This window comes from Phyllobates terribilis, unplaced genomic scaffold (assembly GCF_046119375.1).
Source record: "Phyllobates terribilis strain yellow unplaced genomic scaffold, ASM4611937v1 Scaffold_8__6_contigs__length_399053987, whole genome shotgun sequence".
NCBI classification, from domain to species: Eukaryota; Metazoa; Chordata; class Amphibia; order Anura; family Dendrobatidae; genus Phyllobates; species Phyllobates terribilis.
Window position 1 is genome coordinate 289,800,599 of NW_027362768.1, and position 16,995 is coordinate 289,817,593.

Genomic DNA, 16,995 nt, shown 5'->3' on the forward strand with positions numbered 1-16,995 from the left:
CTGAGGTTTGGTTCAGATCACGTCTGTGTCCCCATTCATACTCTGTTGTGGGGTGCCGGTGTGCCCTCTATGGAGCCATTGACTTCAATGAGCAGACTACACTCGTGTGTTCAGCTAAAGAGACGGACACCACCATAAAGGAGGTGAGATAGAGTCCAAAGTTTCATATTTGGAATCCCTTTGCCTCATTCAAGTCAAGGACTTCGTTGGGGCCATGTCCAAATCCCATTTTTTTTTCAAAGGTTAAGCTGGACTCTCCTAATGGAGCCATGAATGGAGATGTGAACAGTAAAGGTTTAAAAGTGTCCTTCAGAGTTCTCTCCAAGATCACTCTTACACTACACATAGAATATTCAGGTTTCTCACAGAGGAGTAATACATAGAGTGGATATCTGCTTAGAGACAGTTGTGCTCCACCAGACATCTACTCTCTGTAGGGGCCCAAGTCCTGGACTTGAGTTTCCTTTTCAACGATTAGCTTGTTCTTTCCACAAAACTGGAGAGGAAAAACCTGTCCTGACTTTAGCAAGCTATCAACATGGCCAAGCAATGGACATCCTCAAAAAGACCCACACTGTTACAAATAGCACAGAGCATGTTGTCCTTTTTTTTCACGGGGACATTCGGAGCAACCTTATTGAATAAAATTGGTCCAAGTACTGTCATTTTTTTTCATCATGGACAGCACTAGGACTGAAAATGTGGTTGTGTGAACGTAGCCTAATAGTAATGTCAGTAAAATTATTTTATAGGAGCATTAGAGGAACACATTTGAGCCAGTTGCTATATCTCAATCACGTTGTCTAGTCTGTCATGGTGCTTGATAACTACAAGCCTGATTTAGATGTCTACCTTTCAGGTTCTGCACTTCTAGACTCTCTTACTTGTGTGAACAACTACAAAACACACTGGAAATGTAACTGGAAATTAAGCGTAGAAGCTCATGAACTTCTCCCCATGAACCTAATTTATCGCAGTGATTTGAACAGGTACAGTACTTCTATGATGGACTTGACAATCCAAAACTTTGAGAAAGCAAAAATCGCCTTGTGTTATAGCGGTAGGGTTAAACATTAGCAAAGAGCACCAGGTAAACAAATCAGACTATATTGGATAAAGGAGCATCACAGCTGAAGAAGTCAATGTTAATGCTAAAAGAGTTGTCTACTTTTTGTATTCTATTGTTGGGGACATGATTGTGTGACACCAATATATAAGTATTACAGGTTCTCTGCCTTTGTTACCCTGTGCCCACTTAGTGCAGCAGTCTCCTGTTGCTGGAGTATCATGTGACCAGACTTGACCTTCAACCTTCTCCAATTGTAAAACACTGGCCTGATTCATCAAAGCTTTTACGCCATAAAACTGGCTGAAAAAAGTTTGAAAAGTCGCAAAACTTTTGAGCAACATTAGACTGAGCAAAAATGTTGCGACTTTTGGTGATATTTTCACTCAAATCTGACTAAGTGTCAAATTTATGAAGCCTGGTGGCTTTCCTTAAGTCTTAAAACTTACTCCAGTCCCACACACGAAAGTGCAGAGCACTTCACACCTATCCTGATTCATTAAGAGGATTCAGCCTCTTAATGAATAAGGTGCTTTGTGCTCCATCCTGCTTGAAAAATTCCAGTTTTGATGAGTCAGTGACGCGCCCCCTGGGCCAGTGCTGTTTGGGGAATACCCGGAGCCGGATCAGATGGGGGTTGTAGTCTCCGAGTGGCGGCGACCCGGTCCGTGCCCAGGGTGTCAAACTCCGTGTGTGGCAGTCTTTACAGATGTTGTTAGTGTTCTTAGTGTCGACTACGCCACCCGTTGATTTGCGGTCAATACGGCCGCCGCTGCAGCAGGGTCCGCTGAGGCTGGTGGTATGTGTGCAGCTATGATAGCATAACCCCCAACGGGAGGGGTATAGCCTCAGGGGGTCAGGTGTAGAGGATGGTGGTAGTGGTGGTGCAGTGTGGATGGTAAGAAGACTCAGAGTCGGGCTGTGCAGTTCAGGGTTTTTACTTACTGCTGTTCTGTTGGTCACTCTGGCCTTGAGTGACCGCCCGAGCCGTGCTGCGTCCGCCAGGTCCTGGACTCGGCCAACCCCCAAGCAATTCTGGAGCGTGGTCCTGAGCTCCCTTTCTGACTGTCCTCTCTACTGGCCGTTCCCACCAGGGGTCCACTTATGTCCGGCTCCCTCGGGCCTCTTGGTGGGTGCACCTCTTCGGGGTTCCCTGACCCTATACCTGGTGTGCCTTCCTTGTGGACTTGGTGAGGGGCTGCTCCACATGTAATGTCGCAGCCTCCGGTTCTTAGTTGAGGGTTGTTTCTCTCCTCCACTAATTTGGGATCCGGTTCCCTTGCGTGCCAACCCTTCACCCTTCTGGTTTAATTCTGGGTTCTTGGGGTTCCTTCTTCTCCCCCTCTGGGTCCTTCTCTTCTCCTCTCTCTCTTCTCTCTGCAGGCGCTCCTGGACCTCTCTCAGGACTGACTGACTCTCTACAGAAGACTGACCCTGATCTAAGATGGTTCCCACCTTATATACTCCCTCTATGTGTGAGCTCAGGTGACCAGCACCCAATGAGCTCCTAGCATTACCCAGACTGCTCCCCCTATCTGCCCCTACACTACTGGGATGTTCCACCCCCCTCCCACTCCAGCCAGGGACAGACACTGTCGTACCTGCACATATACCTAGTGGGAGTGCCATTGATCTGTCCCCCGGAAATGGGATGTATGTAGTGTATGCAGCTAACTGAGCTCAGTTCCACACTCCATCCTTACCCGGGAGTGGAATATCACACCTCTGGCTTGAGGTGCAATACCCCTGTAGCAGTCGAATCCTCAGGGTGCTACATCAGCGTAATTGTGTTTCATTTATAGCCAAGTTGAGAACAGGAGCTCTGTGCATTGTTTGATCAGGGTGGGATCGGGTTTTCATGCAGGTTTAGAAAAAAATAAAAGTTTCTCCACCTCCTCTATCATGTCAGTCCAAGAAAATCGGACCGCACTCGGATGTCATCAAGACCGGTGATTTTCACTCCGATCTTGATGACGGGGGCATATTGGAGTCAGACTCTCCTGAATCATTAAGAGGCACACACCTCTTAACGAATCAGGAGAGTCTGATGAGTGGACGGGTGGTGTGTTCCTGAATACACCTCGCCACAAATATTACTCCAGTCCGGGACTTGAGTAAGATTCCTGGCATCAGGAGCTAAAAGAGCTATGGCGTCGTGCCTCTGTCCTGGCCCAGCTCTGCTCATTTTGGCAGTGGGGGTGAAAATGCCAAAAGACACAACATTTTTGGGCAACTCTCGAATTGCCCAAAAGTTTTAAGACTTTTCAAAGCAATTTATACCAGAATTCTGGTGAAACTTTTTTACAACATGTCTTTTAAAACTTTTTTCTATCTCAGGGCTCACACTAATCAACTTTTCTTAATAAGAACAGATCTGTAATAAACCAGGCTTTGTGCACCTTTATGTCATGGGCAAAGCACACTTTCATTCTCATCTTTATAATTCAAGCACTTTTTCTCCCTATGTGGTAGAACAACTACTTTTGTGTTATTAATATTATTTGATTGTCTTAGCCAATAATTGTAACAGATAAAAATCAGGCCACATTTTATTAGCAGTCAGTGCAGAGATCCAGGTAATTCTTAAGGGTTCACTTACTTTTTCTTGCAATTTTAAATTAATATTAGTGCGACAAATTAAGACATTTAAATAGAGTCTAAGCGGTAACGTTTCTCCTTGTGGAGAGTGACATGCCTGTCATGCCAGTATTTGGAGACTTATAGGCCATGCAATGCCCTCTGGGAAATTAAATATGCAAATTGCCTCTTCAGAGAGGTAAAGGAATACAACTTTAGTGCCAACTACTGGCAGTAGCAATGCTAAAAGTCAATAAGGCATGTTACATTCCACAAGAGATGTTACAATTTAGACCCCAGTCAGACACTTCTCATACAGCCAAATCAGATCTCATGCTTTGCACTGAGGAGCGTCAAACACCCCGAAATACGTGTCTGCAAATATAGAATCTGGTTTGACTTTTACTCTACGTCATGTGTCAAGGCTCATTGAAGGGTCGATATTGACTTTTAGGATTGCTTCTTCCAGTAGGCGGCACTAGAGTTCTAGTCCTCTTCCTTTCTGAAGAGCTAATTTGCATATTACATTTAACAGAACACCATACGACCATTTCTATATGTATAAGCATACAGAAAGACATACAGTATATGTCAGGAAAACATATACAGTTTGTTGAGCAGAGAGGTTTTATAACATATGATCATAATTACGTGTTTCTTTATCCTCATTTGTAGAAATGGGAATCGACAATGTGAACCAGAAAACTCTGTCAAGATAAAAGATGGAGAAGTATATATGTCCTGTCAAATAAATGACAGGTTCATCTACGCAATGAATACTACATACCACTTTGAACCAAAGTGGGATGTGAGTAAAGATACTTACATCATCCCAAATTCTAATGGTAAGTGAATAAACCAGAAATCCATGGAGAGCTGAAAAAATAATAACTGAAGCGAGCCAAGCACAATGGGAGGTCCATGCTGCAGAAACCGATCTCCAACCCCTATAACAGTACAGTGACATCACTTTGAGATGAAAAGCGACTGACAAATGGTCTTCTTGAGGGTTCTGTGAGCTGTGACTGCAGCCACTTTGTGTGCGCCAGCCATGACTGAAAGCCAGCGGCTCCTGGGAGGAAATAAATTCATTTTCTCTTGGTAGCTGCACTTTCAGTAAGACATTCAGGCAACATTGTAATTCAATAAACCTGCAGATTAACCCTATATCTGCAGGTAAATAGCATTTACTGATGTGATAGGTTCATTTCAAATGACTTTTCTGAATACAAATGTTAGGATATGTCATCAATGTTCAATCTGTAAGGTTCTAACTATTGTTGCCTCCACCAATTTCATAGGAAAGCTCTATGGCATTTCATTTCCTGTCAGCTCTTCTCAGCTTGTTCAAGAGGCCACATGGTTGGCAACTGACTATGGAACCACATTAATTAGACATTAATTGTATATCTGATCTTTATGCCATCGCGTTTAGCAAATGATTCCTCGTCAACCAAATTTTAACCAAACTGGAAACAAGACTTACGGAGTTATACACTGCTCAAAAAAAATAAAGGGAACACTTAAACAACAGAATATAACTCCAAGTACATCAAACTTCTGTGAAATCAAACTGTCCACTTAGGAAGCAACACTGATTGACAATCAATTTCACATACTGTTGTGCAAATTAAATAGACAATAGATGGAAATTATTGGCAATTATCAAGACACCCTCAATAAAGGAGTGATTCTGCAGGTGGGGACCACAGACCACATCTCAGTACCAATGCTTTCTGGCTGATATTTTGGTCACTTTTGAAAGTTGGTTGTGCTTTCACACTCGTGGTAGCATGAGACGGACTCTACAACCCACAGAAGTTGCTCAGGTAGTGCAGCTCATCTAGGATGGTTCATCAATGCAAGCTGTGGCAAGAAGGTTTGCTGTGTCTGTCAGTGTAGTGTCCAGAGGCTGGAAGTGCTACCAGGAGACAGGCCAGTACACCAGGAGACGTGGAGGGGGACCATAGGAGGGCAACAACCCAGTAGCAGGACCGCTACCTCTGCCTTTGTGCAAGGAGGAACAGGCGGAGCACTGCCAGAGCCCTGCAAAATGACCTCCAGCAGGCAACAAATGTGCATGTGTCTGCACAAACGGTTCCAAACCGACTCCATGAGGGTGGTATGAGGGACCGACGTCCACAGATGGGGGTTGTGCCCACAAGCCCAACACCATGCAGGACGCTTTGCATTTGCCACAGAACACCAGGATTGGCAAAGTCGCCACTGGCACTCTATGCTCTTCACAGATGAAAGCAGGTTCACACTGAGCACATGTGACAGACGTGACAGAGTCTGGAGACGCCGTGGAGAGCGATCTGCTGCCTGCAACATCCTTCAGCATGACCGGTTTGGCAGTGGCTCAGTAATGGTGTGGGGTGGCATTTCTTTGGAGGGCCGCACAGCCCTCCACGTGCTCGCCAGAGGTAGCCTGACTGACATTAGGTACCGAGATGAGATCCTCAGACCCCTTGTGAGACTATATGCTGGTGCGGTTGGCCCTGGGTTCCTCCTAATGCAGGACAATGCCAGACCTCATGTGGCTGGAGTGTGTCAGCAGTTCCTGCAAGATGAAGGCATTGAAGCTATGGACTGGCCCGCCCGTTCCCCAGACCTGAATCCGATTGAGCACATCTGGGACATCATGTCTCACACCATCCACCAACGTCACGTTGCACCACAGACTGTCCAGGAGTTGGCGGATGCTTTAGTCCAGGTCTGGGAGGAGATCCCACAGGAGACCATCCGCAACCTCATCAGGAGCATGCCCAGGTGTTGTAGGGAGGTCATACAGGCACGTGGAGGCCACACACAATACTGAGCCTCATTTTGACTTGTTTTAAGGACATTACATCAAAGTTGGATCAGCCTGTAGTGTGTTTTTCCACTTTAATTTTGGGGGTGACTCCAAATCCAGGCCTCCATTGGTTAATAAATTTGATTTCCATTGATGATTTTTGTGTGATTTTTTTTGTCAGCACATTCAACTTTGTACAGAACAAAGTATTCAATGAGAATATTTCATTCATTCAGATCTAGGATGTGTTATTTGAGTGTTCCCTTTATTTTTTTGCGCAGTGTACTCCTTCTTGTGCTTGAAAAGATAGATGAGCATTGTAGAAAGAAGGAGTCATACTTTACATTTTGTCCATTAACGATGAATAATTTTTAATTTTGCAGTTCGGATGCCACCACCAAAAGAGCTAATGGTCCAAGAGTCTGGTTCAAATAATGGTTCAATAATTGTACGCTGGAGAATGTCTGAAAATGTCTACTCTGAAAATCTCCTATACCAAGTCACATACTACAGAAAGGACTGGGAGTCTTGGGAGGTATCGTTAGATCTACTATACGGGTCTGGGAGTTGGGTCGGGGGTGATACAGAACTACACCAGTATCAACCATAGTGGATACATCCTGTATTAGAAACAGTACAAAGCACAGACACCAAAATAGGACCCGACACGGTTTAATAACTCCAGACATAGTGTACAGATTGTGTAATAATACCAGGCAAAGTGCACAGATACAATAATAGTACATATTGCATAGTTTCGATAATATTACCAGACATAGGGGCATATTCAACAATCTAAATGCATCAGAATTTAATAGATCTAAGAGCATTTTTAAGACAGTCAAAGTGTGCACCGACTAAAGGTCATTAAATACATAAGATAGTAGTTGGCAAAATGATCCTTCACCGACAGGTATCCCTCCCGATTCCCTCATACACAGGAAAGATGGACTCAGCAGAGCGCGCCTGTGTTCTCTATGAGAGAGCCGCTGCCAGACTCCATCAGCAGCTGCTTATCTCCAGTAAAAACAAAAAGATGGACCCCTGAAATTCTGCAGATCAGATCCTTTTCTCTTCCAACACCAACTTTTAGGGGTGAGTCAGAAGACTCTCATACTCATACATTAGACTGTTGGACAATCCTGCCGATATCATCAAGTTCAGCTGCCTTTAGTCCAATGTGTATCGGGGCCCGAAAAATTTGACAGTATTCATAAGTATGTCCTATAGTGTATAAATAGTACCAGGCACAGTGGGGCCAATATATTAAAGTGTTTAAACACTGGCATAAAGCAATTTGAATAGTCACAACATTTTTGCACAAAAATGTTGCAACTTTTGGCGATTTCGAGACAGTTTGAAGCAGCTCTGCCAAAATGGGTGAAGCTTGGGAAGAGTCGGAATTGAGTGCCCAACAAACTCAGCAAAAGTGTCCACATTTCTTATGCCAGAAATGTTTTTCCAGTCCCTGACTAGAGTAACATTTCTGGCTAGGCACACAGAGGCACTCGCCACTGATAAGATGCATCGTAATAATTAAGTGATTTGGCACATCTTATTCCAGCACGCCTCCCAATAAGATTGGGATATAAAACGCCAGTATTAATGACTCGGGGCAATTGTTTACATAGTGTAATAATACCAGCCTTAGAGCTAAGATATACTAATAGTTCCAGATCCAGCATATACCTAGTGTCAAAGAACCTTGCTATAGTGCTTAGTTAGGGCTCATGCACGCGATCAAAGATCTCAGACAAGTGGTATCTGTGGTTTTCACGGATAGCACTCGTACCAATGATATTCTATGGAGCTGTGCACACTTACAATTTTTTCCTCGGACTGAGCAATCTTAGGAAAAAATTGGAGAGATGTCCAATTTTGAGTTGAGTGTCAGATCAAAATCGTCAATGAAAGTCTATGGGTCCATGAAAAAAGTCACATGACATCTGAGTGAGGTCCGATTTTCACAGAAAGAAAGAATGGAAAAAGTGGAGAAAGTTTTTAAACTTTTTTTTTCTTTCAACATCCCAGAGAAACTGATGCTACTCTTATAAAACTCTGATCAGAACAATCGGACCATTTTGCTCAGATGTGGTGAATTCCTGTTATCATGTGCATGAATACTTTGCGGAGTTCCCCTTATCTGAACCTCATGAGCTGGAGCTATGTCTCTTGGTGTATGTATATAATTTTACTCTTCACCCTTCAGGACGCTGCTTTACTCAATGTTATGGGAAAGACAGAACTCAGCTTCAGTCCTCAGCAGTTTGTCCCCGGGAACACCTACCTGTTCAGAGTCCGCTGTGTCCCAGACAAAGGCCAATTGTACCGTAGTGCCTGGAGTGACAATATAGCATGGACGATGCCTGAAGAAGGTATTTATGGACAAAACAGAGATATATACAGACCTTTAACAAAATGTAGTAAACTCCTCTATTTACAACCTAGAAACTTATTTCCTGTTGCTGTGCAAATCTATCAGCAACTACATTCTCTCTGCTTACAACCTCCTGCATATGTCTACTTGGAAAATCCATAGCGAAACCAGCACCAAATTGTGTGGATTTAGCTATAAGAATGTTGTGGATTTAGAGCAGATTCACACTCTGCATCTTAGATTTCGAGCATGTGAACAGGCTACTGCAAACAGCAGCACGTTCTCTGTTGTTATAAACAGGTAGAGGGAGACACAGAAAGATCGTGCTTTTACCTCACCCTTGAGCTGGATTCACATCCACACTGATCAGTACTGATGAATAATTTTCTCCATGCTATTGCTGCTTCTGGCTGCACTAAGAAAGGAATGAAGAGCTGGAATTGCTCTCTGTGTCCTGTGCAGTGTATGATACACATTATAGCTGCTCCTCTCCTCCCACCAACTCAGAGTCAATTGCAAATTAAGATATAGAGCCTGCAGAGGAGAAAACTGGTGAAAATTCCAGATACCAGAGATATAATGGACAGAGATAGTCTTGTTTCTCTTGTGCGCACACAGGACAGCTTATTTCAAAACGTTACTTTAAAGTACTGGTTACAGTTTGGACTTTAGGTCAGAAATTGATAGAATATCCTAGCAATGTACCACCAGTTTATGAGATCGGAAAGCCCCTTAAAAAGTGACAACCATTGAAAATAGCCTTATTATCACACTGTTGTACAATGGGGGAGGCACTCCTGATGCGCCCAGGTACTGTCATCTTTGGGACCCAAGAACTGTGTGTGTGTTGTTGTCAATGGTGTTGCTCCCAGGTGGGATAGAAAAAACCTGGTGACAGATTCCCTTTAAAAGAAATAAATAATAATAATGATGATAAGTCCCAGACAGCCTTTTTAAAAGTAATATGATTTTGCTCCTGCAGCTTCCCTCTGCAAAAATAGTTTCATATTAAAAAGGAGTTCTAGAAATGAGACAACCTCTTTAGGCATCTACTGCTTTTTCACACTCACAGCACCTCTTGTGCTTCTCATCCGTCATCTGATTGACTTCATTGTTAATGACATATGGGAAAACTGATGTTCTCATAATAATGTCAGTGGTGGAAAAAATTAACTTTTTTCTATCCAAATGGGATGAGGTAGGGGAAGATGAGGGTAAACTTTTGGTATAACTTTGGATTTTTCGACTTTTTTGTCCAATATTTGGTATCTAGATGATCTAGTCTAGAAGTGGCTGCATGTTAAAGGGAATCTGTCAGCAGTTTTTTTTTATTATGTAATCTGAGGGCAACACGTAGTAGGGGCTGAGACACAGATTTCAGGAATGGGTCACTTATTAGGCTGTGTACTCTTGTTTCCATACAATGAATGTCTTATCACCAGGAGATTATCACTGCCTGGACTACAGCTCATGTGAGTCCTGGTCTGACCACGTCCCCTCCTCTAATAAGAAATGCATTGTTAATAGACAATGTACACAGAAAACTGTGTTGTGGGCGGGGTTAGCTTTCTGAGCTCTGCTTCATCTAAAAACTCTGATTGTGTCACAACTGCTGCACCCAGTAAACTAAGTGAGACATCACTGGAATCAGGGTCTCTTTTCCTACATTATGTTGCTCTTAGATGAAGTAGCGAAAATCTGGTGACGGATTCCCTTTAAGAAGTCATGGTTGTGAGAAAAATGATTGCCATGATCACTTCTCACTGCAACATTTATTTCGCAGAGCCTAGACGATCTTTGATGGCCTGACATCAGATTTAAAGCACAATATGTGCCAATGGTTGGATCAATATTTAGGGCTCATTCAGATGTCAGTGATATTTTTTGTTCTCAAAAACGGTCCGGGTTTTATCAGTGTTTTTAGTTTGGTCAGTTTTTTACCATCAGAATTTGGTCATCAGTTTTTGCTCTGATGATAAAGAAATAAACAGTAATGGTTTCTCCAGCTTCTCCGATCAAACAGTCTGGCAAAAATGGACAGCATATGGATGTTGATATCAGACATGTCTACACGATATTGCACGGATTACTCGGTCTGCAAAAAATCATGGACATGTGAACAGTTGCATACACTGATCAAAATCAGACAGGTCTCCTTGATTTGTGCAGACCACTCAGACCACTCAGTCCCAAAAATACAAGGAGATGTTAATGTGGCACCCTGCTGTTCACAGGTACCACAGGACCCAGGGTGCATGGATGGACTTCTCCACAAGAGGCCCTCACTACATACAAACACCTCCACCCTTCCACCTCATACCACCAGAGGGAGCCCATTAGGGACATATATATATGGAGGAAGGTCAGTCAGTCATACAGAATCAGAGAGTCTGAGAGCGTGCTGACGCTGAGAGCAGCGAAGACGCAGCACGTCTGCTGCTGAGTTCTGAGGGCACCGAGTGTGGCCGACGGCAAGGAGGAGAGGAGAGAGAAGTTGAAAGGGGCAGAGGAGCATCATAGGCTCAACCCGAATATACAAACCGGACACTGGGTCCGCGCCTACAGGGTCCTTTATATCCAGTAGGGACCACTGGCATTCCAGGAGGACTACAAGTCCCTGGCAGACCTGAAGCTAGACCCATTACAGGACCAGGAACCATGAAGGTCCCGGCGACCAGGGATAGTGGTTGCCAGCAGAAGGTCCCACTATCAAGCGACAGGTGAAGGCCCAGTTGCAGGCTGGCCAGGAGCATACAGAGAGGCAGACACGGACCAGGAGGCCTTATACCCGCTCACTGGGGAGAAGTCCTGAAGTGCACCCATCCTACTGAGTACCCTGGACCGTACCTGACATCCACACCAGTAAAGGTATTGAAGCAAATCCCCTGTCTCTGTCAGTTTCTCCTGCTGCGCCATCCCGCCTGCACTACAAGCCCCAGCATCACCACCCACCATCAAACTCCACACTGCCCCGGGGGCCCGCTCCGCCTGTGGGGAGCAGAAACATCCCAGCTGCCATCCCATCACCCCCCGGGGGTCTGCAGCAGCGCTGGTAAACCTTACCAGGTACCACAGGTGGCATCACAAACTATTTACTTTATTTTTATTCCTATCCAAGTTCCAATCCCCTTTTTCAAGAGTGACCCCAGGGTACGGGCCCGGGAGCCGACCACCGCGACATCCCCAATCCAGGCAAAGGCCTGGGTACCGAGTCGTCCCCATCCCCTTGGCGCGTCATTAACAGCCCCATAAACTATAATGGTTATGAGTTCTATCTGTGAAAAACACAGATAAAACTCATACGTGAAAAACTGATGTCTGAATGAGCCCTTATATAGAGGAAAAAAGTGTCCTAAAGTTCCCTGTGTGAGTGAAACAATTGAGCACTTGCTTGACCACTTCTACATTCACTTCTATGGTGAGGATTCAACTGCTATCTCAATCAGGCCCATAGAAGTTCATGGAGTGGTGCTCAAGCAAGTGCTCAACATTCACACAGAGAACTTTTTGACCACTCATCTCCAGATTGGTGATGTCTCCCCAGTTGTCATTCGGTTATCAACTATCCTGTGGAAAGGTGCTAAGTGTATTTAGTGAGACAAATGTTGGGATAAAGTAAGAGCAGGCATGTTGGAATTCAACATGTCTAATCCTTTATTCTTGTGTGAGAGGCTTTTTCCCCTCTCCCCATTGAAGTTAACATGAACTCTCCAACTGTGACTAGTGAAGTTGATGTCCATTCTTCCCAGATGGCAGGGTGGCTCCAGTATTTGCTCACCAGAGGGGGCACATAAACAACAAATAAAAGCATGGAATAGTAATATAACATAATAGTATAATATATTAGCTTTGTTATTCAGTATTCCGTCAAATATAAATTGAAAAAAAAATCCCCATTCCTGTGTTTTGGGTTTAGATGCAGAGAAAATGCTCAGAAGTTGTGAGTTGTTTGTCCAGAAAATATCACATATCAATAGTGCAAAAATATAAAATATCTCACTGGTTGATTTGTTACTATCCTCTTCTCCAGCGGACAGAGCTGTCCCTCAAAACCTGCACTGCGAATATGATGGGGTTACACAGATGAAGTGCAGCTGGGAAGTGAGAAAAGAGCTAAGTTCTTTGTCCTACATGTTGTTCTACAAAGATGGTGCCAGAAATGGGACAACCAAGACATCTATCCATGGGTAAGATGTTATAGGGATGCAGAGTTTATTCAGGGGCTTACCTATATGGGTGCAGGAAATCTGGTGCCTGAAGACCCCTCTGCCTAATAAGGCAGCAGTAACGACATATGGGGAGTAGGTAACCCTGATACAAATTTTTCATTGTGGTCAAGATTCACCTCTGAGTTTGTCTTTTAAAAATATGTAAAAATGTCCACTTCCAAATTAGTGATGACCTCACTTTTTAGAAATGCCAATATATATATGCTGTGCCCTGTTTGATAAGTCATACCCACTAAAGGGCTCATTCATACGTCAGGTTTTTTTCACTTACGAGAAAAATAGTCAGCGTTTTATCAAAGTTTCATCAGAGTTTGGTCCGAGTTTCATCAGCTTTTGTCACTGATGGGAAAATAAAAAGTTTCTCCACCTTCTCCGATCAGTCGGTGAAAAATGGACAGCACACAGATGGCATCCAAGTGCTGTCCGATTTTTCACTGACCCATAGACTTGTATTGCCAAGCTTGACCAGACACTCGGATCAATATCGGACATGTCTTTGCTATTTTGAATGGAACACTCGGTCCGCAAAAAATCAGACATGTGAACAGCCCCATAGACTAACTGTGAAAAAATCGGAAAGCACCCGTATGTGAAAAACTGACGTGTGAATGAGGCCTCAAGGTGAAGACAGTCGGAATGTGGGAACATGCATAAGATCATTATTTTCTAGACTTTCCTTTAAAGGAAGCCTGTCAAGTGCTTAAGGGTTAACAAAGAAATTACAGTACCAGGCAGGTTAGCAAAAGGCAAGTTCAAGAAAACCTCCTTGATTTGACATCACTTAGCAAACCAGCTGTCAGTCATTATGTATATGAGACTGCAAGTGCATCCAGGGTGGGGCCTTTTCTCAACAATCCTATGTCAATGGGCTTGATTGATGTTTGTTTTGCACCACTATGGCAAAATCAGATGGCCATATACAGTACAGATCAAAAGTTTGGACACACCTTCTCAATTAAAGATTTTTCTGTATTTTCATGACTATGAAAATTGTACATTCACACTGAAGGCATCAAAACTATGAATTAACAAGAGGTAGTCAACGGAAATGGTTTTTACTTCACAGGTGTGCCCTGTCGGGTTTAATAAGTGGGATTTCTTCCCTTATAAATGGGGTTGGGACCATCAGTTGTATTGTGCAGAAGTCTGGTGGATACACAGCTGATAGTCCTACTGAATAGACTGTTAGAATTTGTATTATGGCAAGAAAAAAGCAGCTAAGTAAAGAAAAACGAGTGGCCATCATTACTTTAAGAAATGAAGGTCAGTCAGTGCGAAAAATTGGGCAAACTTTGAAAGTGTCCCCAAGTGCAGTTGCAAAAGCCATCAAGCGCTACAAGGAAACTGCCTCACATGAGGACCACCCCAGGAAAGGAAGACCAAGAGTCACCTCTGCTTCTGAGGATAAGTTTATCTGAGTCACCAGCCTCAGAAATCGCAGGTTAACAGCAGCTCAGATTACAGACCAGGTCAATGCCACATAGAGTTCTAGCAGCAGACACATCTCTACAACAACTGTTAAGAGGAGACTTTGTGCAGCAGGCCTTCGTGGTAACATAGCTGCTAGAAAACAACTGCTAAGGACAGGCAACAAACAGAAGAGACTTGTTTGGGCTAAAGAACACAAGAAATGGACATTAGACCAGTGGAAATCTTTGCTTTGGTCTGATGAGTCCAAATTTGAGATCTTTGGTTCCAACCACCGTGTCTTTGTGCGACGCAGAAAAGGTGAATGGATGGACTCTATGTAAGGTGCCCCAGCGAGGTAGTCGTGGGCGAGCTGTAGCCCCCTCTCGCTCTGGCACCCTACAAACAATTCATGTCCTCCCTCTGATGTGTGGCTGTGTATGTGGTGCTCTCCACTTACTTCAAGCTATCCGATCGCGGCTGTCTCCAGGCATTTCTCTTCTGGGACCAGGGCAGCAATAAATTCAGAGGTCACGAGATTCTTAACCATAACTTGGACTTTACTTGGGGAAGAGGAATATGTACAGTATTTGCAGCCAGATATAATGGATAAGGCCCGACAGGTTATTATCTCTCTCACAGGTGCTTCACAACATCTTCAGCCCTGGTTCCCTCTTTAAGTGAAGCATCTCTGTGACTCTAATCTCTAGCCCAAGAGACTCTTCTGCACTACCAACAGTGATCTGGATCCGATATCTCTCCCCCACGTCTTAGCCAGGAGTCCTATTTATCTTCCTCTGCTTCCTGCAGACTAGAAGTGCCCCGGGTCCTCAATACTTCCTTTGAGTTTCTCCGGCCGGCTAACAGGACTCTTGCTCTTGCGTAGGGAGACTTTCACACTGGTGATCCCACTGTCTGAGGGTATGGAGCTCCCGTCTACCCTAGCAGCCACTATATAGTCAGCCTGCCCGCACAGTTCACTGTCCTATCTCTTACTGAATCTCTCCTCCTGCTTCTGGAAACTAAGCAGGGATTTTCCTAAAGTGCCCACCCTCTGTGAGCTGTCATCATTCAGTATTAACCCATCACTGTCTGTAACACTGCTAGCAGACTCGTCCTGGCATCTGCACCCAGGACAGTGGCATCTTGTGGCTGTTTACAGGTACTGCAGCCCACAAGGAATTATGCCAGGAACAAGCTCTATATCACTCAAGGCTTGATCAGGGCACTAAGTTCCCCCTTTACTCTGCTGACTGGACCACTGAAGCTAACCCCTTAGCTTGGCCTACCAACAGTTCAGAGAAGTCTAACTACAGGAACACTTCTTTTAACTACCTCAGTGCCAAGGGAAGGCTACGCCCTTCCCCATTATTACATTTACATGCCTGGTTCCCACCGTGAAGCATGGAGGAGGAGGTGTGATGGTGTGGGGGTGCTTTGCTGGTGACACTGTTGGTGATTTATTCAAAATTGAAGGCATACTGAACCAGCATGGCTACCACAGCATCTTGCAGCGGCATGCTACTCCATCCGGTTTGCATTTAGTTGGACCATCATTTATTTTTCAACTGGACAATGACCCCAAACACACCTCCAGGCTGTGTAAGGGCTATTTGACCAAGAGGGAGAGTGATGGGGTGCTACGCCAGATGACCTGGCCTCCACAGTCACCGACCTGAACCCAGTCGAGATGGTTTGGGGCGAGCTGGACCGCAGAGTGAAGGCAAAAGGGCCAACAAGTGCTAAGCATCTCTGGGAACTCCTTCAAGATTGTTGGAAGACCATTTCCGGTGACTACCTCTTGAAGCTCATCAAGAGAATGCCAAGAGTGTGCAAAGCAGTCATCAAAGCAAAAGGTGGCTACTTTGAAGAACCTAGAATATAAGACATATTTTCAGTTGTTTCACACTTTTTTGTTAAGTATATAATTCCACATGTGTTAATTCATAGTTTTGATGCCTTCAGTGTGAATGTACAATTTTCATAGTCATGAAAATACAGAAAAATCTTTAAATGAGAAGGTGTGTCAAAACTTTTGGTCTGTACTGTATATCGGACAAAGATAGGAATGCAGTGCTCGGACTGGCCGGCTTCTCTCCGGACCCCACCCTGCCAGCTGTATAGAAATTTACTAAGCTGTCGGGAGAGCCACTGGCCATTCCGAGCATTGTGGTCCAATCTCGGCCCGTAATGTGTCCTTATTAGCAGCACTAAATAGACATCAATCAAGCTCAGGGGGGAAAATAAAGAGGACTCATGCACTAGATGGGAATTGTCCCTCCCTCGATGCACTTGCAGCCACACTTACTGTACATAAAGACTGAAAGTTGATTCTCCCAGTTATGAAATATTAATTTGATGGCCAGACCGGTTTGCTTAAAGAGGTTTGTCCGGCCTAAAGCTACAAGTCTGCAGTCACTCTATGAGACTGCAGACTTGTGAATCCTCACAACGCGCGCACTGTGTTCTATGTGGATTCTCTGGTGCCGGTGCCAGGAGTGACCGCAAGTATGAGATTTGCTTATATGCAGTCACATGCCAA

General features: G+C 44.3%; 1 protein-coding gene across 2 annotated transcripts in view; it reads left to right on the forward strand.

The window, feature by feature from the left end:
- CSF2RB (colony stimulating factor 2 receptor subunit beta) overlaps positions 1-16,995 on the forward strand; it is a 75,555-nt gene that overhangs the window by 27,721 nt on the left and 30,839 nt on the right. The window contains exons 3-7 of one of the 2 annotated variants that reach the window (XM_073644373.1): positions 860-989; positions 4,319-4,488; positions 6,824-6,975; positions 8,650-8,815; positions 12,848-13,004. In XM_073644373.1, coding sequence (XP_073500474.1) covers positions 860-989; positions 4,319-4,488; positions 6,824-6,975; positions 8,650-8,815; positions 12,848-13,004 — 775 coding nt within the window. The remainder of the gene's footprint in view (positions 1-859; positions 990-4,318; positions 4,489-6,823; positions 6,976-8,649; positions 8,816-12,847; positions 13,005-16,995) is intronic. The other variant, XM_073644374.1, reaches the window with a different exon arrangement.